At 50.9% G+C, this 15,254-nt stretch overlaps 1 protein-coding gene across 2 annotated transcripts; it reads left to right on the forward strand.

The window, feature by feature from the left end:
* The first annotated feature begins 2,456 nt into the window (after positions 1–2,456).
* CD34 (CD34 molecule) lies at positions 2,457–14,847 on the forward strand. Of its 2 annotated transcripts, none has more exons than XM_086476672.1 (8): positions 2,457–2,535; positions 7,708–7,867; positions 8,572–8,863; positions 8,973–9,050; positions 11,500–11,647; positions 11,956–11,996; positions 12,754–12,918; positions 14,656–14,847. In XM_086476672.1, the coding sequence occupies exons 1-8, from the start codon at positions 2,457–2,459 to the stop codon at positions 14,845–14,847; spliced, it is 1,155 nt and encodes a 384-aa protein (XP_086332798.1). The 2 variants fall into 2 exon arrangements, with proteins under 2 accessions (XP_086332798.1, XP_009957539.2); XM_009959237.2 differs by having other exon boundaries at positions 7,708–7,848; positions 8,580–8,863.
* Positions 14,848–15,254: the final 407 nt, after the last annotated feature.

A 15,254-nucleotide genomic window follows, 5' to 3' on the forward strand; every position in this document is an offset into this window, starting at 1 on the left:
GGTTTCTTTCATTCAGGAGCCCCGAGCAGCGCGGGAGGAGAATGGCAGGAAACCCGGCGGGGCGGAGGGGAGAGCCCCCGGTGCGGGCAGGAGGGGCTGGGGGGCACAGGGGACCGGCTGCTGGTGGGGACCCGCCGTGGGGCTGCGCCAGCTCGTGGCCCAGAGCTCCCCCGCAACTCCCGTGCTAACAAGGGGCTCAGCACGAGCTGGTTGGTTTTATTCTCTACCTACAGTTCATTTATTTCTAGTGCCAAAATAAAATTTCTAAGCATTTCTAAGATTTTTGCCTTTGCTGTACAAGAGTGATCCTGAGCCCTGTCCTGCCAGGGGTAGCTCGGCAGCTTTTCTTTACAGTGTGGTGGGATGCTGGTCCTCACCAGATGGTCTTCTGTCTTCCCAGTGGCTGATACTTTGAAATTTTGGCTGTTTATTTTTACTTGTGTTATTCTACCCAAATTCTCACTTTAATAGAAAAAAAAAAAAAATCTGTTATTCAAATAGGACCTTTGTCTCACTCTGCTTTTCTCATTTCATCTTGTGAATATATTTTCTAAACTGATATGCATGCAAACCTGTGACATGTACTGACTCATGTGTTTCCCAGCGTGTGTGCATGTGTTTGAGAGAGGAAAAAAGAGAAAATGTTTGGAGCTGTTGAAGGCAGCCGGGCTGTGTCCACACTCAGGGTTTGTACCATGTTGTAGACCATCTTTCACCACAATATTTTCGACTTTAATAGAGCTGTATAGCTCTGTCATTCAGTAATACATTACTGAACATAATAGAAATCTTTATATAGCTGTTGGAGCACATTTCTTAGCTACAGATGTTTCCTTCCAAGAGACATTTTCCTGTCATAGAATCACAGAATGGTTTGGGTTGGAAGGGGCCTTTAAACATCATCTCATCCAGCCCCTGTCCTCTGCTAAAAACAAGAGCTGCAGGAATTCTGTAGTACCAATAAAGGTCTGTACAGGAAAGGCTATGTGGGGAATTCTTTGTACATAACACTGCCCTATCTTTTTTTTTCTGTCTTTTAATCCTTTTGCTGACTGTAGCCATATGTCTGCAGAAGTGTAACGGGGGCATCCACAAAAAAATAATACGTTGGGCAAGTGCTTCATCCCATTCCCTGGCCACCTCATTTTTGATCTCGTGCTAGCAAGGACTCCTTTAGTGACCACACCGTTTAGCTGTAGAAGAAAAGGAAGAATTCACACTTAACTAGAGTTTAGTTTCCCAAGTGACCGTATCTTTTTTTTTTTTTTTAATCCTCAAAGGCCAAAATTGTTACTATGACATTTCTGTTGTCTTTGGTGTCCCCAGCCATAAAAATGGAGAAATGGAAACCCCAAAGTATTTTGAAATAAAAAGATAAAAATCTTTTTTTAATCACTATTTTTGGAGGTACTCAGGCCCTGTTAGGATGCATTGACTCAGCCCCGATTGCTGCCTGCTGCAGAGCACCCCTCGGCCTGCCCATTCCAGAGCTGGTCCCACGTGTGCCTGCAGTGCAGCCACTGGAGACCCGGGGCCAGGGCCAACCATTCCCACCTGATAAAGTTCAGCGCGGTAATAAAACTGAAGTCAGTGTTTCTATACTGTTTTTAAGGTTTCTATAATGCGTTTTTAATGGAAATGAGCTCCAGGAAGTTATTTATTAGTCTCGAGTCCCATTTCTGCTCCAGGTTTTACCCAGGAGTTTTTGCCTCTGGGTTTTTCTCTCCCCCAGACCTTCACTAAACCATTTCATTTGTGCTCTCTGTTTGACCGAAGCCAATTTAGTGAAGCTAATGGAGTTACTTCTCTTCAGGTCAGTGATGATCTGGCATCCTTCAGTTCCTTGCTTAATTTGCTGAGAAAATTTCCAACTCTGAAGTCAATTTTCAGAGTTCCCCCCCTTTCCACAGCACTGGCCACAGCACAGCCCGGGGACCGTGCAGGGGGCTCGCCGGTGGTGGCTGGACCTGGGGTTTCTCCACTTCTCTGCTCTCATCAGATTGTGTTTACTTTGCTTTGAGGGAAGTTCAGCAGCAGGCTCCACTGCAATCCTTCCTTCCAGCTGGAGCGTGTTGTATCCCTGCCTTCACTTGAACAGGAAAGCAAGCAGCTCTCAGGAAAGAGTTAAGGCCAGCGAGGCTTTGGGATCCTTTGCTGGGGAGAGGGTTGCTCTTTTGTTTGTTTGGAAGTGCTGGCAGGAAAGTGGGGAGGAGAAAATTACCTAAGTGATAGTGAGGTTGCCATGAACTATATAAAACTGTGAAATCGAATCGGAGAAACTCCACCTCACAGTCTTGAACCATAAGCACAACCCCTGAAGAGAAACCCACCCCACAACCGAGTGATCTCAAAGGCTTGAACCAAAACCAAGCTACATGCGCTCAGAGCTGCTGCAGGACTGAAAACCCAAGAGCTGTCACAGCCAGATCCACTTTTAGGGGGAGCTGCGAGCAGGAATGCTGTTCTTGGGAAGTTTAAAAATAATGAAGTGGAGGCAGCTTCTCTGGATTGCGTTCTGTGTTGTGGAGTTGTCTGGTGAGTATTGACGGCAGCGAATACCAGGGCTACAAGCACTGAGAAACAGCAGCGTGAGACTAGTGCATGGGGCAAGTTCTGTGTAACTTCTGAGACAGGAGCTGGGGGGGATGCGTTTTAGTGAGCGGTTAGGGGAGATCTTGCGATTCCACGCAAGGAGCACTGCAGTGACACGTTACAGAGCAGCACCGCGCCAGGCATCCTGGCCAACACGTTCGCAGCGACGTGCTGCAACCCGAAAATGCTGCTGCTTTGAAAAGGAGAGGGGTTGGGAGCTCCCTGTAACATTACAGATAACACAAGGGGATGCAAAGGCAGCACGTAAAGCTGTAGAGTGCAGCCGCAGTTCAAGCTGTTTCTCAGTCTGCATTGGTGTCAATTAGCCTTGCTTTTGTTTTGTGGTAGGAGCTAAACATTTTCTGAAAAATCAAATGAATCTCCATAAATATTAAAATCTCCTATTCCAGCTCTTCAAATATTCATCATATGAAAAAGTGAATAATAGTACAGAGATTTTCTCTAGGTAGTACTTTTTAAAAGGTTATATTTTAGGGAAATACTATCATTTTTGTCCCAAACCCAACAACCATAAAGTAATAAAAAGGGACTAAAAAAAGTGAAGCAGCGCTCTGTGTGCTGCATAGTGTGCTGGGACAGGAGCCAGGAACCTGCGGGTGTCTCCTCAAATGTGATTTTTCCTCACTCACGTGAATGTGAGCAACTAGATCTACTGAAAGTATTTGCTGTATTTTGTTCTTCTGTTCCACGGTGCTCCTTTCATGTTCCCTTTGCTGCCAAGGTATACTGCTCACCCGAGCCACTGTGCCTGACCCTCCAGTCTATGTTAATCTCACAGGAAGGAAAAAAACAACTTTATTTGAGAGGAAATACAATTCAGAACTGTCTGGTTGGGCTGAAGTGAGGAGCAAGCGAGGGTGTAAGACAAAAGTATTTGCCTGAAATGCAAAAGCCGAGTGCCTTGTAGTACAAAGCGAAAGTGCTACAAAAGTGATAAAAAGCTTTGCTTTTGTAAAGACAAAGCTACCAGGCGACAGGGGGTTTAATGCTGCAAAACGTCATTCCTTTTGCCGGCTCCACAGCCAACGCTCCACACTTCTGCAGGATGTTACAGCGCTCGATTAGCGCTTGCTGGGAAGTAGAGGAGGTTTATCTCCGTTCAATGTCGCTGCTGTGCAGAGCAGAGAAAAACTAGGGAGCTCACCCTTGGGGCCCTGCATGCTCTTCAGCCCTCTGGGGAGTCCGAGTGAGTCAAGTCAAGGTTGCAGTTGTGTAATTCCCGATGGAAATCCCAACTCTGGGAGTTGGTGCTCAGGTTGGCTCCTAGCAGTGGTGCTGGGGGTGGGATGACCAGCCTCCACCCGCCCCCCCCAGGACACCTTCAGCCAAAGCCACGTGTTTTACCGGGGCAAAAAAAAACCAAACCCCACGCCACGCTGGGCTGGGTGCAGGTCTCCTACAAACGCCACGGGTGGGCGCGGTGTGGGGAGGATGGAGGCTGGGTACCAAGTACCTGGTAACTGCAGTCCGACTCCAGAGCAGCGAGCAGCCTCGTGCAGCCTCACGGGGAGCGAATCGCATGTGAAACGCTCCGTTCTGCGCCTTGCCTGGTCCTTTGGGGACCCGCTGCGTTGCAACGAGCACGGCGGAGGTTTATGCCCGTCCCTGGTCCGCAGAGCTGACCAGTGCTCCGGGGGCCGCTCGGGAACCTGCGCAGCGGCACGATGCTGCAAGCGGTTCGTGGTGGCAAAACAGGGTCTTGATAAACCACGGGGAGAGCTGCGCTGCGCTGCACTTCTCTCGGGATGCACATGGAAAGGAGGATGTGTATTCTATCCGTACCTAATGCAAACACTTCCTTTTTTTTAACCTTTTATCATTCTTTTTTATATCTTTTTTTTATTCATCTCTGCCAAACTTGGTTGTTTGGGTTTTTTTTTCAAAAAAAATCTCTTTTCTTGTCATTTTAAAGCATTCTTTCTTTCTTTCATTCCTTTTGCAAGACTGAGAAAAGTTCTAATAACCAGGTCAGGAAAAACGAGCTGTAGAACTCACAGCCACTTGAGTTTAACATCCTTTAGAGGGCTGCACATTGTAACTGCTCAAGCCAGGAGCAACCCTCGGCACCCAGCTGCCAGAGAGGCCCCAAGCCCAAGGAAACCCTTGGTCCAGCAGCTGGGGTTTGGCGGCCGCTCAGGGGCTCCCTGGAGCCCCCTGCCCTGTGCGCCCTGCGTGACTGCGGCCCCACACCCATATCCTGTCCGGGAGAAGGAAAAGGGGGAGGGAAGGGATTTTTATCAGATATTTCCAGAGGGAAGAGGGCTCCACCCGCTTGAATTCCTGCCACATGGCTGAGAGCAGTAAGACTGGGAAGGCGTGAGCAACACAGGCTGGAGCCCTCGGAGGAGCGGCTGCGGGAAGCCGGGGCTGGCTGCAGCTTCAGAGCGCCGTGTCCCGCGGGTCCTCGCCCTCCTCTTCTGCGGGCGCTGGTACCAGCAGTACCGCGGCGCCGGCTCCCCCGCGGCGCCCTGCCCGAGCTCAGCCGCAGCCCTCGCAGCTTCTAGAGCGTCAGCTGAGCCTGGAAAAGGGCTTTGTTGGACACGCAGGAGGGTTCGAGAGAGCGTCCTGGCGCAGGCTCTGTGTCAGAGCACTGAAGGAGGCAGCCCCGTTAGCAACGGGTTTAGCAAAAGGTTTACCAAGGGGTTGGGAATGGGACAGGAGGTGCAATGGCTGCCTGGGAGAGCCCTGAGGGTTGAACCTTCCACCTTGCAGGGATGGATGCGCAGGGGAGGAACCCCCCCGTGTTTAATCCGCTGCGGGTGCAGAGTAGGGCACAAGTTATGGAAACTTTTCTTCTGTTTCCTCAACCTTTGCCACGACAGAGTTTTGCCTTCTGTGGTGCTGGTTTAGTGCTCAGGGATGAGTGTTGGACCAAGTCAACCACTTGAGCATTTATATTGTTCGGTCTTTTTATTTGAAGTATTTGAGATACTTCCTAAGCCCCATTATTAAAATGTCTTTAAAAATCAGAGGCATTTACTTTTTAAAAGCTAGGTAGGCACATAAATAGGTACTGTGAAGTACAGTTTTCTTTCATATATCTGCATGCTTTTACGCCTGCGTGCGCTAGCACTGCCATGTGAAGATTTCTCCGAGGTTAATAAATGGCTTGGCTCAAACTCTCAGACCCTTAATACTAACAAATTGACAAAGTTTAGCAAAGCTTGTAAAAACGTATGGTGCAATAAATGACCCACTTTAGCTGAGCACCATATGGATTATCCAGCCCACATCTGGATCATTATTTATCTCATGAGTCCTAAAGTTTCAAAAAACTTACTCATGTTTTCCATAAAAGTGCCGGCGTACGCTACAATAAAGGGAAGAAAAAGAAATACTGTGTGACAGGTCTTCTCACAAACTACACCGAGCAATAATCCAGGCGTCAATTTATGATATTCAGTGGTGACAAGACTTTGATTAGAAATACCTCGGGTGCTGTAGAAACATCTGGAACAGTTCAAAGGTGCTTGGGTGGCTGTGGCACTCGGGGAGGTCAAGTCCAGGCGCTAGTTTTTCTAGTGATGTAAAGTTTCCTGCTAATGTCCATGCGAACGCAAAGCTGCATGCAAAGCGTGGAGTTAACTTTGTGCTACTCATTACTCCGGGCATGCACTCATGCCTCCTGCTTTTGATTTGCTAAAATTCAGCAGAAAAACTTGGTGATTTAACCAGTTGGAACTGAATTGTCTTGGAGAGAAGAAACTTCTCCCTTAAATAAAAGCCCTGCCAGAACTTAGATCCCAGCTCCAGACACCTGCACTGAGCCCTCGGCAGGGCCCCCGCCTCCCCGGTGCTCCCGCGCCCAGAGCAGCTGCAGCCCGGCCGGGGTGGGATGGGATGGATTGGGATGAGATGGGATGGATCGGGATGGGGTGGGATGGGATGCACCAGTGCAGGGAGCCCTACGGGGCCAGGCTGAGGTGCACTGCCCCCTCAGCACCCTCCGGTACAACCACCCACCGGCTGCAGGAGCAGCTCTGCCTGCTGCCACCCATTGCCAAAATAAACTTCAGTGATCTCGGTCTTTGCTTTTCGTAAACCGCCCAGGTTCTCTGGACCTGAGCCAGCAAAGTACTGACATCCCAACACAGAAGAATTCCTGCCAGGACAGTTCTGAAGTGCCCGACGTTGCAGTGCACAAAAACAAATGCACGTTTGACTGGCAGTGGGTGCTGCCCTGACGCTGGCGCCGGGCGGCTGATCAGGACCTGTCAGTGCTGCTCCATCTCAAAGGGTTGTTTGGAAGGATGAAGTAACGTTTCTTGGAGCTCAGGCTTCCCTGGGCAGAAATACAAACGAAAGAACATATTTTGTATGATTTTCTCTTCAGTGTCTGGATAAGAATCTTAAACAGCAACAGCCCTGGAGTAGAGACTGAAGCAGTTTGTTTAAAGTGAAAATAGATCTTAAGAACAGAAAAGGTTAAGAAATGGGAACAAATGCATTTTCACTGACTCATATAGTTCATTTCAAAAGGAAAAGCTGGAAGTGTCATCTTTGTAACGTACCAGGAAGCAATACATAAACTTTAAGTTAGACCAGCAAACCATTCTCCAAACATTCTGTTTTACCTCCAAAGATGTTTTCGCTCGTGAGTCAGAGCTGATCCCAAGCCAATGGGAATGTTTCTATTTACTTTGAGATTGTGCCTGCAACTGCAAATCCAACTTATTTTTCCTGAGGCACACAAGTGATCTCTTCCAAGGCCTGAGTCTTTCCTCCAAGGATTACAAACCCAAACTACTACGGAACTCAGCTTTGTGCAGAGCTTTGTGCATCCCTTGGTAAGCCCAAGGATCGGGCGGGACGAGGCAGAAACAAGCCTGTCCTCCTCCAGCGCCGCCCCAAGAGCCCTGGAGCCTCTGCGAGGGCTGCCCCCAAAGTTTGGTGCTCGCCCACCCAAAACGTTGAGTCTCTGAGTTTCTCCCATGTGAGTTCTAAGGCAGCCTGCCAGTTTAGGGCAAGAAGCAAGTGAATTTGTGAAATCACCTAACCCTTCCCTGCCCTGCCTGGAGGGACCCTTGGGGGCAGGCAGGGGCTCGGGGCTGGGGTGGGGGGATGCCACCCCCTAACACCTTCCTCTGCCCCCAGGCAACGCTTCTGGGAGCATAACAGACGCGCCCCCACCGACATCCACAGCCACGGAAGCGAAAGGCACCAGCAGCGCAGCAGCCACCGGAGCCCATGGACCCTCCAGCAGCGCCGAGTCGACGCCGACGCCAGCACCATCTGGTAATGGCTCCTCTCGCTCCCCCCCGCCATTCCTGGTAGCGTTTGCATTAATAATCAGACTTCTTAAGGGCACAGGCTTGCCCTAAGAAACCGCACGGGTACCACCTGTTCTCACAAAAGAGCCTGATAGTACGGTCAAAAGCTCTAATCCTGTCCAAAAAATCCCACCTAGGGCAACTTAACACTGCTGTCTTCGGCACAGGCGGCTTAGACCCATCCTTTTCAAAACACCCAAGAGACCAGGGGACAAAATGCTCATTAATCTTTTATCTCAACGTACCTATTCTTTGCTCAGCAAATGGCACCCGTAAGAGGTCTGCTGGCCTTTCCGATGAGAGGCCAAGTCTCTGAAGGGCTTTGAAGCAGGGACCCTTGCACAGACGTACGGCACCTTTCCCTTACGCTGTTTGAAATCAGTACATCTTTTTGGAGACTCTGGGTCAAGGGGGAGACGAGGGCAATGCAGGGGACGTCAGGCAATGGCCTCCTTGCTGTGGTGCAGCGTGTGCCCAGGAAATTAGCCCATTGTAAACAGATTATGAAGCGCATGTAACAATTAGGTAACTGAAGCAAGTCTAATGCGCGTTTCCTATACAGCCAATAACACGTTCTGGTACTGCTGGCTATGACAAATCAATATTGTACTTCAGTCATCGCAATGCCACGCATTGATTTTAGAGGACTTAAGCTTTCTCATGTATTCTTTTCATTGCATTTCTTCAAAACTGAAGCTGCAGCCGGGTCCCTGGCAGTCACCCCCACCTCCCCGGGGCTCAGCAGCAAGCCGATGAGCCCGCAGCCCAGCCGAGCCCCCACGCAGCCGCTGGGCACCCCCTCAGACGCAGGCCACGTGAGCCAAGGGGTCCCCACCACCAAGAGCCCAGCAACACAACCCGGCAACACAACACAAACCCCAGGGTCCACACCGGCTCTGACGAGATCTCCTGCCACCTCAGGACATCCTCCCGTCTCAGATGCCACCACGCCACTGCACACAGTCAGGGACAACCCGAAGGTGAGGATGCAGCTGGGTGCTGTGGGTTGTGGGACCACAGGGGGGCTGGACTTGTCTCACAACCCTCTGACAGCTCACTGATCCCACCACTGTGTCTTTTCCCTTCCAGCCCATCACATGCTACAATGTCAAAGAAGTGAGTGACACCGAAGCCATCTGCTTGCAGCTCAACGAGTCCAACACTTGTGTGAGTCGCAGCCCGGGGCAGCCACGCGTCTCCAAGCGGGGGACATGTAGGAGGTGGGGGACTGCAAGCAAACAGCCGAGGGCTCTCAGGCTTGCAGCGATGGGGTCACCCACCATACCTGGGGGGTTAGTTTGGGGTGGGGGCATCACACCGTTGTGCCTGGGGCAGAGCACCTGAGCTGTGCCAAACTGACGGAGATGGGGATGGTCACAGCAGTCCCAGGAGGATCCCAAAGGGATGATCGCAGCCCTCCCAGGGAAAATGCAACCTCCTGGTCGCAGGAAACCTTCTCATGATTGAGCTCTGGGGTCACTTTAGCTTCTATAGTTTAGCTTCTAAAGTATCTCCCACCATGTTTAATGAGAAATTGCCTTTGTTCTTCTTCCTCTTCCCTGTTGGGAATGCAAGTGCCTTTTTTTGTCTTGCCAACTGCCTTAGGAAAGAAACTAGGGCATCTGGAGGAACACGGGTGGCTGATCAGTGTCCCCATCTGCACCAACTGCTAGGGGAATCCCAGGCTCTCTGTAACTGCCTTTGCACCAAAAATGAAGCACTTATAAAAGCAGAAGAGGGTCCGGCTGAGGCACTATTGTGGGTGGGAGGCAAGAAACCTTTCACGTTGGAGGTACAACCTGCAACAGAGGGCAGATGGTGCTGGGTGTTGTGCGACAGCAGACTTGGCAATGCCCTGGGTATAAAATGACAATGATTAATTCTGCTTCTGCTGGCCAGCCATGCTGCCACCGCTGAGGATGAGGGAATTCTTCTCTGCAAATTGGTGATTAAATGGCGTTTAGACTTGCTCCTGTTTACAGAAACTGCACTTTAGCAAGAATTCACATGGAAACTCCTCCGGGAGCACATGATTCTGATCACAGATGCCATCTAGTGGGAACGGCACCTCCTGGGCACAGGGCTTATACACATCACGCATGCATTGCATACCTGTATATACATAAACAGATGCATATATAACATACAGGATATCCTACACAGTCGTGTCTAATTGCACATACTCTTAACCCTCCCTCCATGGGAAACGAGTCAAACTGCTCCACTTCCAACCGTGTTTTTCTGGGAGCTCTCACCCCGCAGCAGACCTCTCCCATACCTCCACCTCGACAACCATCGAGGGGGAAAAACCAGCTCAGGCTCAGCAGCCGCTGAACCTGGGAACTAGATAAGAGTGTCTGCGAGGAGAGCAGATAGGAGGGACCGTGCCGTGTCTCGCTTTCCTGCTGGCCTTTCCCAAAGCAAATGAGCAATACGCTGGCACCCAGCGCTGCTAATTGCAAAGGGAAATTCTGACACTGCGATGAGTTCTTTCCACAGCAGAGAAGGGAAAATACACACTTGGGTCTCTTGTTCCATCTTGGCCTTTCTCACCCCAAGCCAAGCTCTATAGAAACAGCTGAAAATGATTTGTTTGTTATTCTCCCATGGATAAGTTTCTGCATTTTTGTACGCTAAGAGGATGTGGCGATCCGAGCACAACACTGAGGCAATTCTAAGGCAATGGGAGGAAGGCACTGAGCTGCCTGGCTCTGCACAGCGCTGCAAGACAAGAGGGTTTTCTCCTCTTCCGTAGCCCCACGCTGGTGGGTACCTCCCAGGGAGCGAGTGGAGGGCAGGGGCAGGATGGGGGGGTTCAGCTGGAGCCGGTCTCTGTCTCAAGGGGGTGGGCACGGCGACAGCTCAGATGATGTCCCCAGCTGGGAGGATGTTAGGGAAGCTGATAACGTCTTTTAGCAACTGTGGGCTCTGTCTCCAGGCCTGACTGTGGCTGAAAATAGACCCAAGAAGAAAGCCTATCCTGTCTGGTACAGAAACTGGCCCACAGAAGGGAAAGGCTGCAGCTCCTCACTCCTCTTCCTCTTCCACCCAAGAGTCAGTTCAGCTCTAAAATGTGAGAAATTTGTCTTTTTCTGCCTAGGCTTTGATCAGCAACCTAGCAAAAACACTGAAGACATTTCCTAAACAGGAAGGCTCAATGCTTCGTTGTTATTTCCCTCCTTTCCCAGCCCTTGCATGGGACTCAGAAACAATAGGGCTCTTCAGGCAGCTCTTTCAGTCCAAAAACTGGAGGGACTTGCCATGCAATTCAGATCCTAAATTTAGCTTTGTTTAAATGCCATTTGCAAGAGTTGCTAATAATATCTTGTTTAATTTATTGTCATTAAGTTAAGAAACAAGAAATACGCATCTCCATTTTCTAGGTGTTGGTATTGGGGCCCAAAGCTGTGGTGAAGCGGGAGGTGAAGGGCTGACACCCAGCCCAGCGCTGTTTGTCACTTCTTGTTGCTCCTGCTCAGCTTTGCACAGCACAGAGAAGCCACCAAAACACAAAGGGTGAACGCACGGCACCGCCTGTAGTATCATCAGCGTAGCTGAGACGGGGGATTAGTCGCTTTGGTTGGTTCAATGGCTCTTTTTTTTGAAACTTTTGCAGAAACATTTTTTAGAGGTGAAGGGATGGGACTTATGGAGGGCAATATGTGAACAGAGCACCCACCGCGTTCCCTCCCCCTGCCAGATTAAACTTGCTAAATCTGAGGTGGACCGTGACTGCATGCTCCTCATCCTCGTCGGTGAGAAAGGTCAGTTGAGCCAGTTCCTCTGGCTGACATGGATACTGCTGGATAATGACCTCAATGTGGGCCATGGGAGAGGGGGCTGTGTGTGGGGAGAGGCTGGGGGACACAAACCCTGGGAGAAGACTTCTCTCTGCAACTACTGCTCTTTTTTCTGGGGTCTAGCTAGACCCATGGAGCCACAGCGCTGCCTCCAGACCTGCAAAGGGGCTCACGGCTCCTCTGTGTTCAGCAATGGCCGGGCTTTTTGATGCTGACATTAGCTGCAGCGTGACCTTCTGTATAACGTGCCTCTCCTGTTTTAAACCTTGCAGATCCTGCTACAGACATGCTCCAGGAGTCTCACTGGGAAAAGGTAAATTCTTTGAGCAAATTCAGCTGAGAAGAACGGGTGGCCTGAGCGGCTGGAGAAAGGAGATTTTGTAGACGATCAGTTGAGGCTGGGGCAGAGGGCGGAAACCTGAACGTGCCTCCGTCTCGGAGGCGTTCGTTGAGCGTTGGCACGAGAGATGGTTGGAGCCAACCACCAGACATGCAGCGAGGCAGGGGTGCACTGTAAGAGCACTAATACAACCACTGAGGGCAGAAATACTTGAAATAGCTACCGTAAAATTCTGTAGTATTCTCCTAAAAAAGCTCTAGAACCCAACAATAACTCTCAGGATGTAATTGGCACTCTGCGTCTTCAAAGTACCCACGCTGACATTAATTAATTCCTCCTCCCAACGCTCCTGTGAGGCTGCTATTGGCTTGTAAAGCTGAGCTCCAGGTGCCTATATAAATGGCAGCCAACAGCGCTGCCACAGCAGTGCACAGAGGTGTTTCAGCTGCGCAGACGCACGCTCTAAATCTCAGGGCCTGAGCGCTCTGGTCCGAGGGAGACCATTTCCCTGTGCTACAGCAGATGCCGGGATGGAAATGAGACCATGAGGATGTCAGAGCTCACAGGGCAAGTGCAAAGCTCAGGAGCTTGGGCAGCAAAGCCCGGCTTTGTTTACGTGAAGTTTCACAAGGAGGTGAAGAGCAGCATTGTTTTAAGCCTGGTGCCTGTTCAGCAGATGCACATGTTTCCTGTTTGTCAGACTCCCGGCTCTCTTTGGTGTTTTTTCCAGCTCGGAATAAAATCCCTTAAACGGGGGAACGTGAGGAACCACCAGGACTTTTCTCAGAAGACCCTCATCGCCTTGGTCACATCTGGACTCATGCTGGCCTTCCTGGGCTTGGCTGGATATTTCCTGATGAAGCGGCGGAGCTGGAGCCCGGCAGGAGAGAGGCTGGTTAGTGCTTACAGGTGGCAGAGCAGCCGGTAGAGAGGAGCCCGGGGGTGCAGGCAGCGCCGGAGCAGCGGGGAGGGTGCCAGGGTGGGAGAGGAGGGGGCTGCTCCGCACCCTGCGGCGCGGGACCCTCAGCCTGTACGTGTGTCCCCAGGTCGATGGGACGGCTCAGCCAGCCCGTGGGGCGTTGTGACCCGGGGCTGGGTCAGCCTGGGCAAGGCGAAGGGCAAGAGCAGGGAGGCCAGACCGTACAGGGTGAAGGGAAATCTCTCTCGCCTTCTAAAATTAACTCTTAGCTGATCTGTCCTGTGGGAAAACCACCCCTTTCTTGCTCGTACTTCTAGGTCTAACACTTATTTTTGCTCAGCAGTAAGAACTCATCCAGCAAGACCCCTCCAGAGACACCAAAACCTTATGAATTTGTCATTAAACCTGACACATTTTAACTTTCCATTCATTGCATTTGAGTTATGTGTCTGTCTTGTACCAATGCTGCAATAAAGGCTACTATTTCTCCCCTCACTTAACAAGCAATGATAATAAAATATATTAAGAAAGAAAGAGAAAGAAATTTCCTATTTCCATTTTTCCCTTTCCAGGCAGGTTGACCGCTGAGGACTCTTCCCTACCAGTGACTTTTGGGGACATGAGCCCTCTGTGAAGGGAGGGCCGTGCTTTTCCCCACCGCTGCTCGTGGGCACGTGAGCAGTTCTGTCCCGGGAAGCCATTAGGTTATTTCGTTGCCAGAAAGGATGCTCTCAAAGCACGCCGATGGGAACTCAAGTGCAGGTGTCCGAGGCAGGGACATCGCAGCGTGGGCTCCTGAGCCCTCTGCCTCCGGGTACTGTCTCCTGGATGCCAGCAGCAAGTGAAAGGCAATGTAAATGCATGGCTGGGCGCTGCCCATGTAAATGCGTGGTGGTGTCAGTCCGGTTTCTAGGTGAGACGTGTCCAGCACACCCATCTCGCTGCCACGGACGAGCGAAGGGGCCAAGTGAAACGATGGGGCAGGTGGGAAGCTCGGCAGCCAGCCGTGTGTGCGGGATGCCACCGGGCAAACGAGGAGCTGGGCTACCTGCTGCCAGCTGGCAATCGCCACCCACAGCCCGGGACCACCAGCAGCCACCGCATTGCCGTCAGACCTGCCGTGCTCTGACACATGGGGCGTTAGCGTGGAGGGACGGAGGTGGCTTTGCTGTTGCTCTGGGTCCTCCAGAGGCATCTGCTCCTCATAGCAGCAGCGGTAACGAGGTGCACAGCACGTGTTTGCATTTGCTGCAGCGCAGCCCTGCACTTCTGCTGGCTGCGTATCTATTTACGGGCTGAAAGAAAGAAGGATGGGGAAAGGAAAAGGCGATTTCCAGAGCTTTCATTCCGCGGTGCTTCTCACTTGGCCAAAGTGGAAAGCAGAGGTCTGTCACAGGGTAGCTTTGCAAACCCAAGGCAGGGTCAGCTCCAAAACCTGGTTAATGGAAAACAATAAAACCTGACGGCTTCTCTTTTCAGGTCCAGGAGGAAAAAAAATGCAGTTCCTGGCTAGTTTTCTTGCTTTGTCTTGCCACAGCACGGTTCAGGCCCTCTGTTCCCCTTCTTGTCAGCGAGAGCAGGTTCCCATGCCCGCAGTTGTTTGTACCTCCTGTCCAGGAAGCGCAGGCAGCCAGCCAAGCTGCAATCAAAGCCGGTGGCTGTCAGCCCTTTCCCTTCCCTAACTCTGCCTTTGTTATTTATGTACCTGTTTAGGCTGAAGACCCGTATTACACGGAAAACGGTAGCCAGGGAAACACGATGTTGATGATGTCCCCCGAAGAGCAACCTGAGCTGCAGGAGAAGCCGAACCTCAACGGTGGGACTCAGGAGAACGGGACCGGCCAAGCGTCCTCCAAAAACGGCCACTCAGGCAGGCAGCACAGCCCCGCTGACACCGAGATGTGAACCGGGTGAAGAAGTGTGTCCTTACCGCAATCTAGGAGGGGAACGGAGAGACAAGGGAGGGCAAGAGTTTTCTATGGACAACTGGGGAATTGCAGACCCTTTTTTTTTTTTTACTATTATTATTATTATTATTTCTGTGAAGAACTTTAAAATCAGCCCAAAGCATATGGAGCGCCAGAGCTGCCGCAGACCTACTTCTCTGCCTCCTCCCACTTCTCCCATTGACCACACAAGACACTTTTTCACAGCTGTTCTCTGCTTTTGTTGTTAGAACATAATGAGAAATGCAGGTGCCCTTAGCCCCGAACAGCTTTTAAGCAGCGGCAGACTGAAGCTACAGAAGCCTTGAGCCAGACTCCAAATTTTTGGTGGCAGTGCATTGGGCTGATTAAAATAGTTAAATTGGG

This window comes from Leptosomus discolor, chromosome 21, assembly GCF_034619465.1.
Source record: "Leptosomus discolor isolate bLepDis1 chromosome 21, bLepDis1.hap2, whole genome shotgun sequence".
Taxonomy (NCBI): domain Eukaryota; kingdom Metazoa; phylum Chordata; class Aves; order Leptosomiformes; family Leptosomidae; genus Leptosomus; species Leptosomus discolor.

Bases quoted from the DNA above. Each gene is read 5' to 3' on its own strand.
- CD34 (XM_086476672.1), top strand. From the start codon at position 2,457: ATGCTGTTCTTGGGAAGTTTAAAAATAATGAAGTGGAGGCAGCTTCTC. The intron at 2,536-7,707 runs GTGAGTATTGAC...CTCTGCCCCCAG, and splicing joins CTGTGTTGTGGAGTTGTCTG to GCAACGCTTCTGGGAGCATA. The intron at 9,051-11,499 runs GTGAGTCGCAGC...AAACTTTTGCAG, and splicing joins TCAACGAGTCCAACACTTGT to AAACATTTTTTAGAGGTGAA.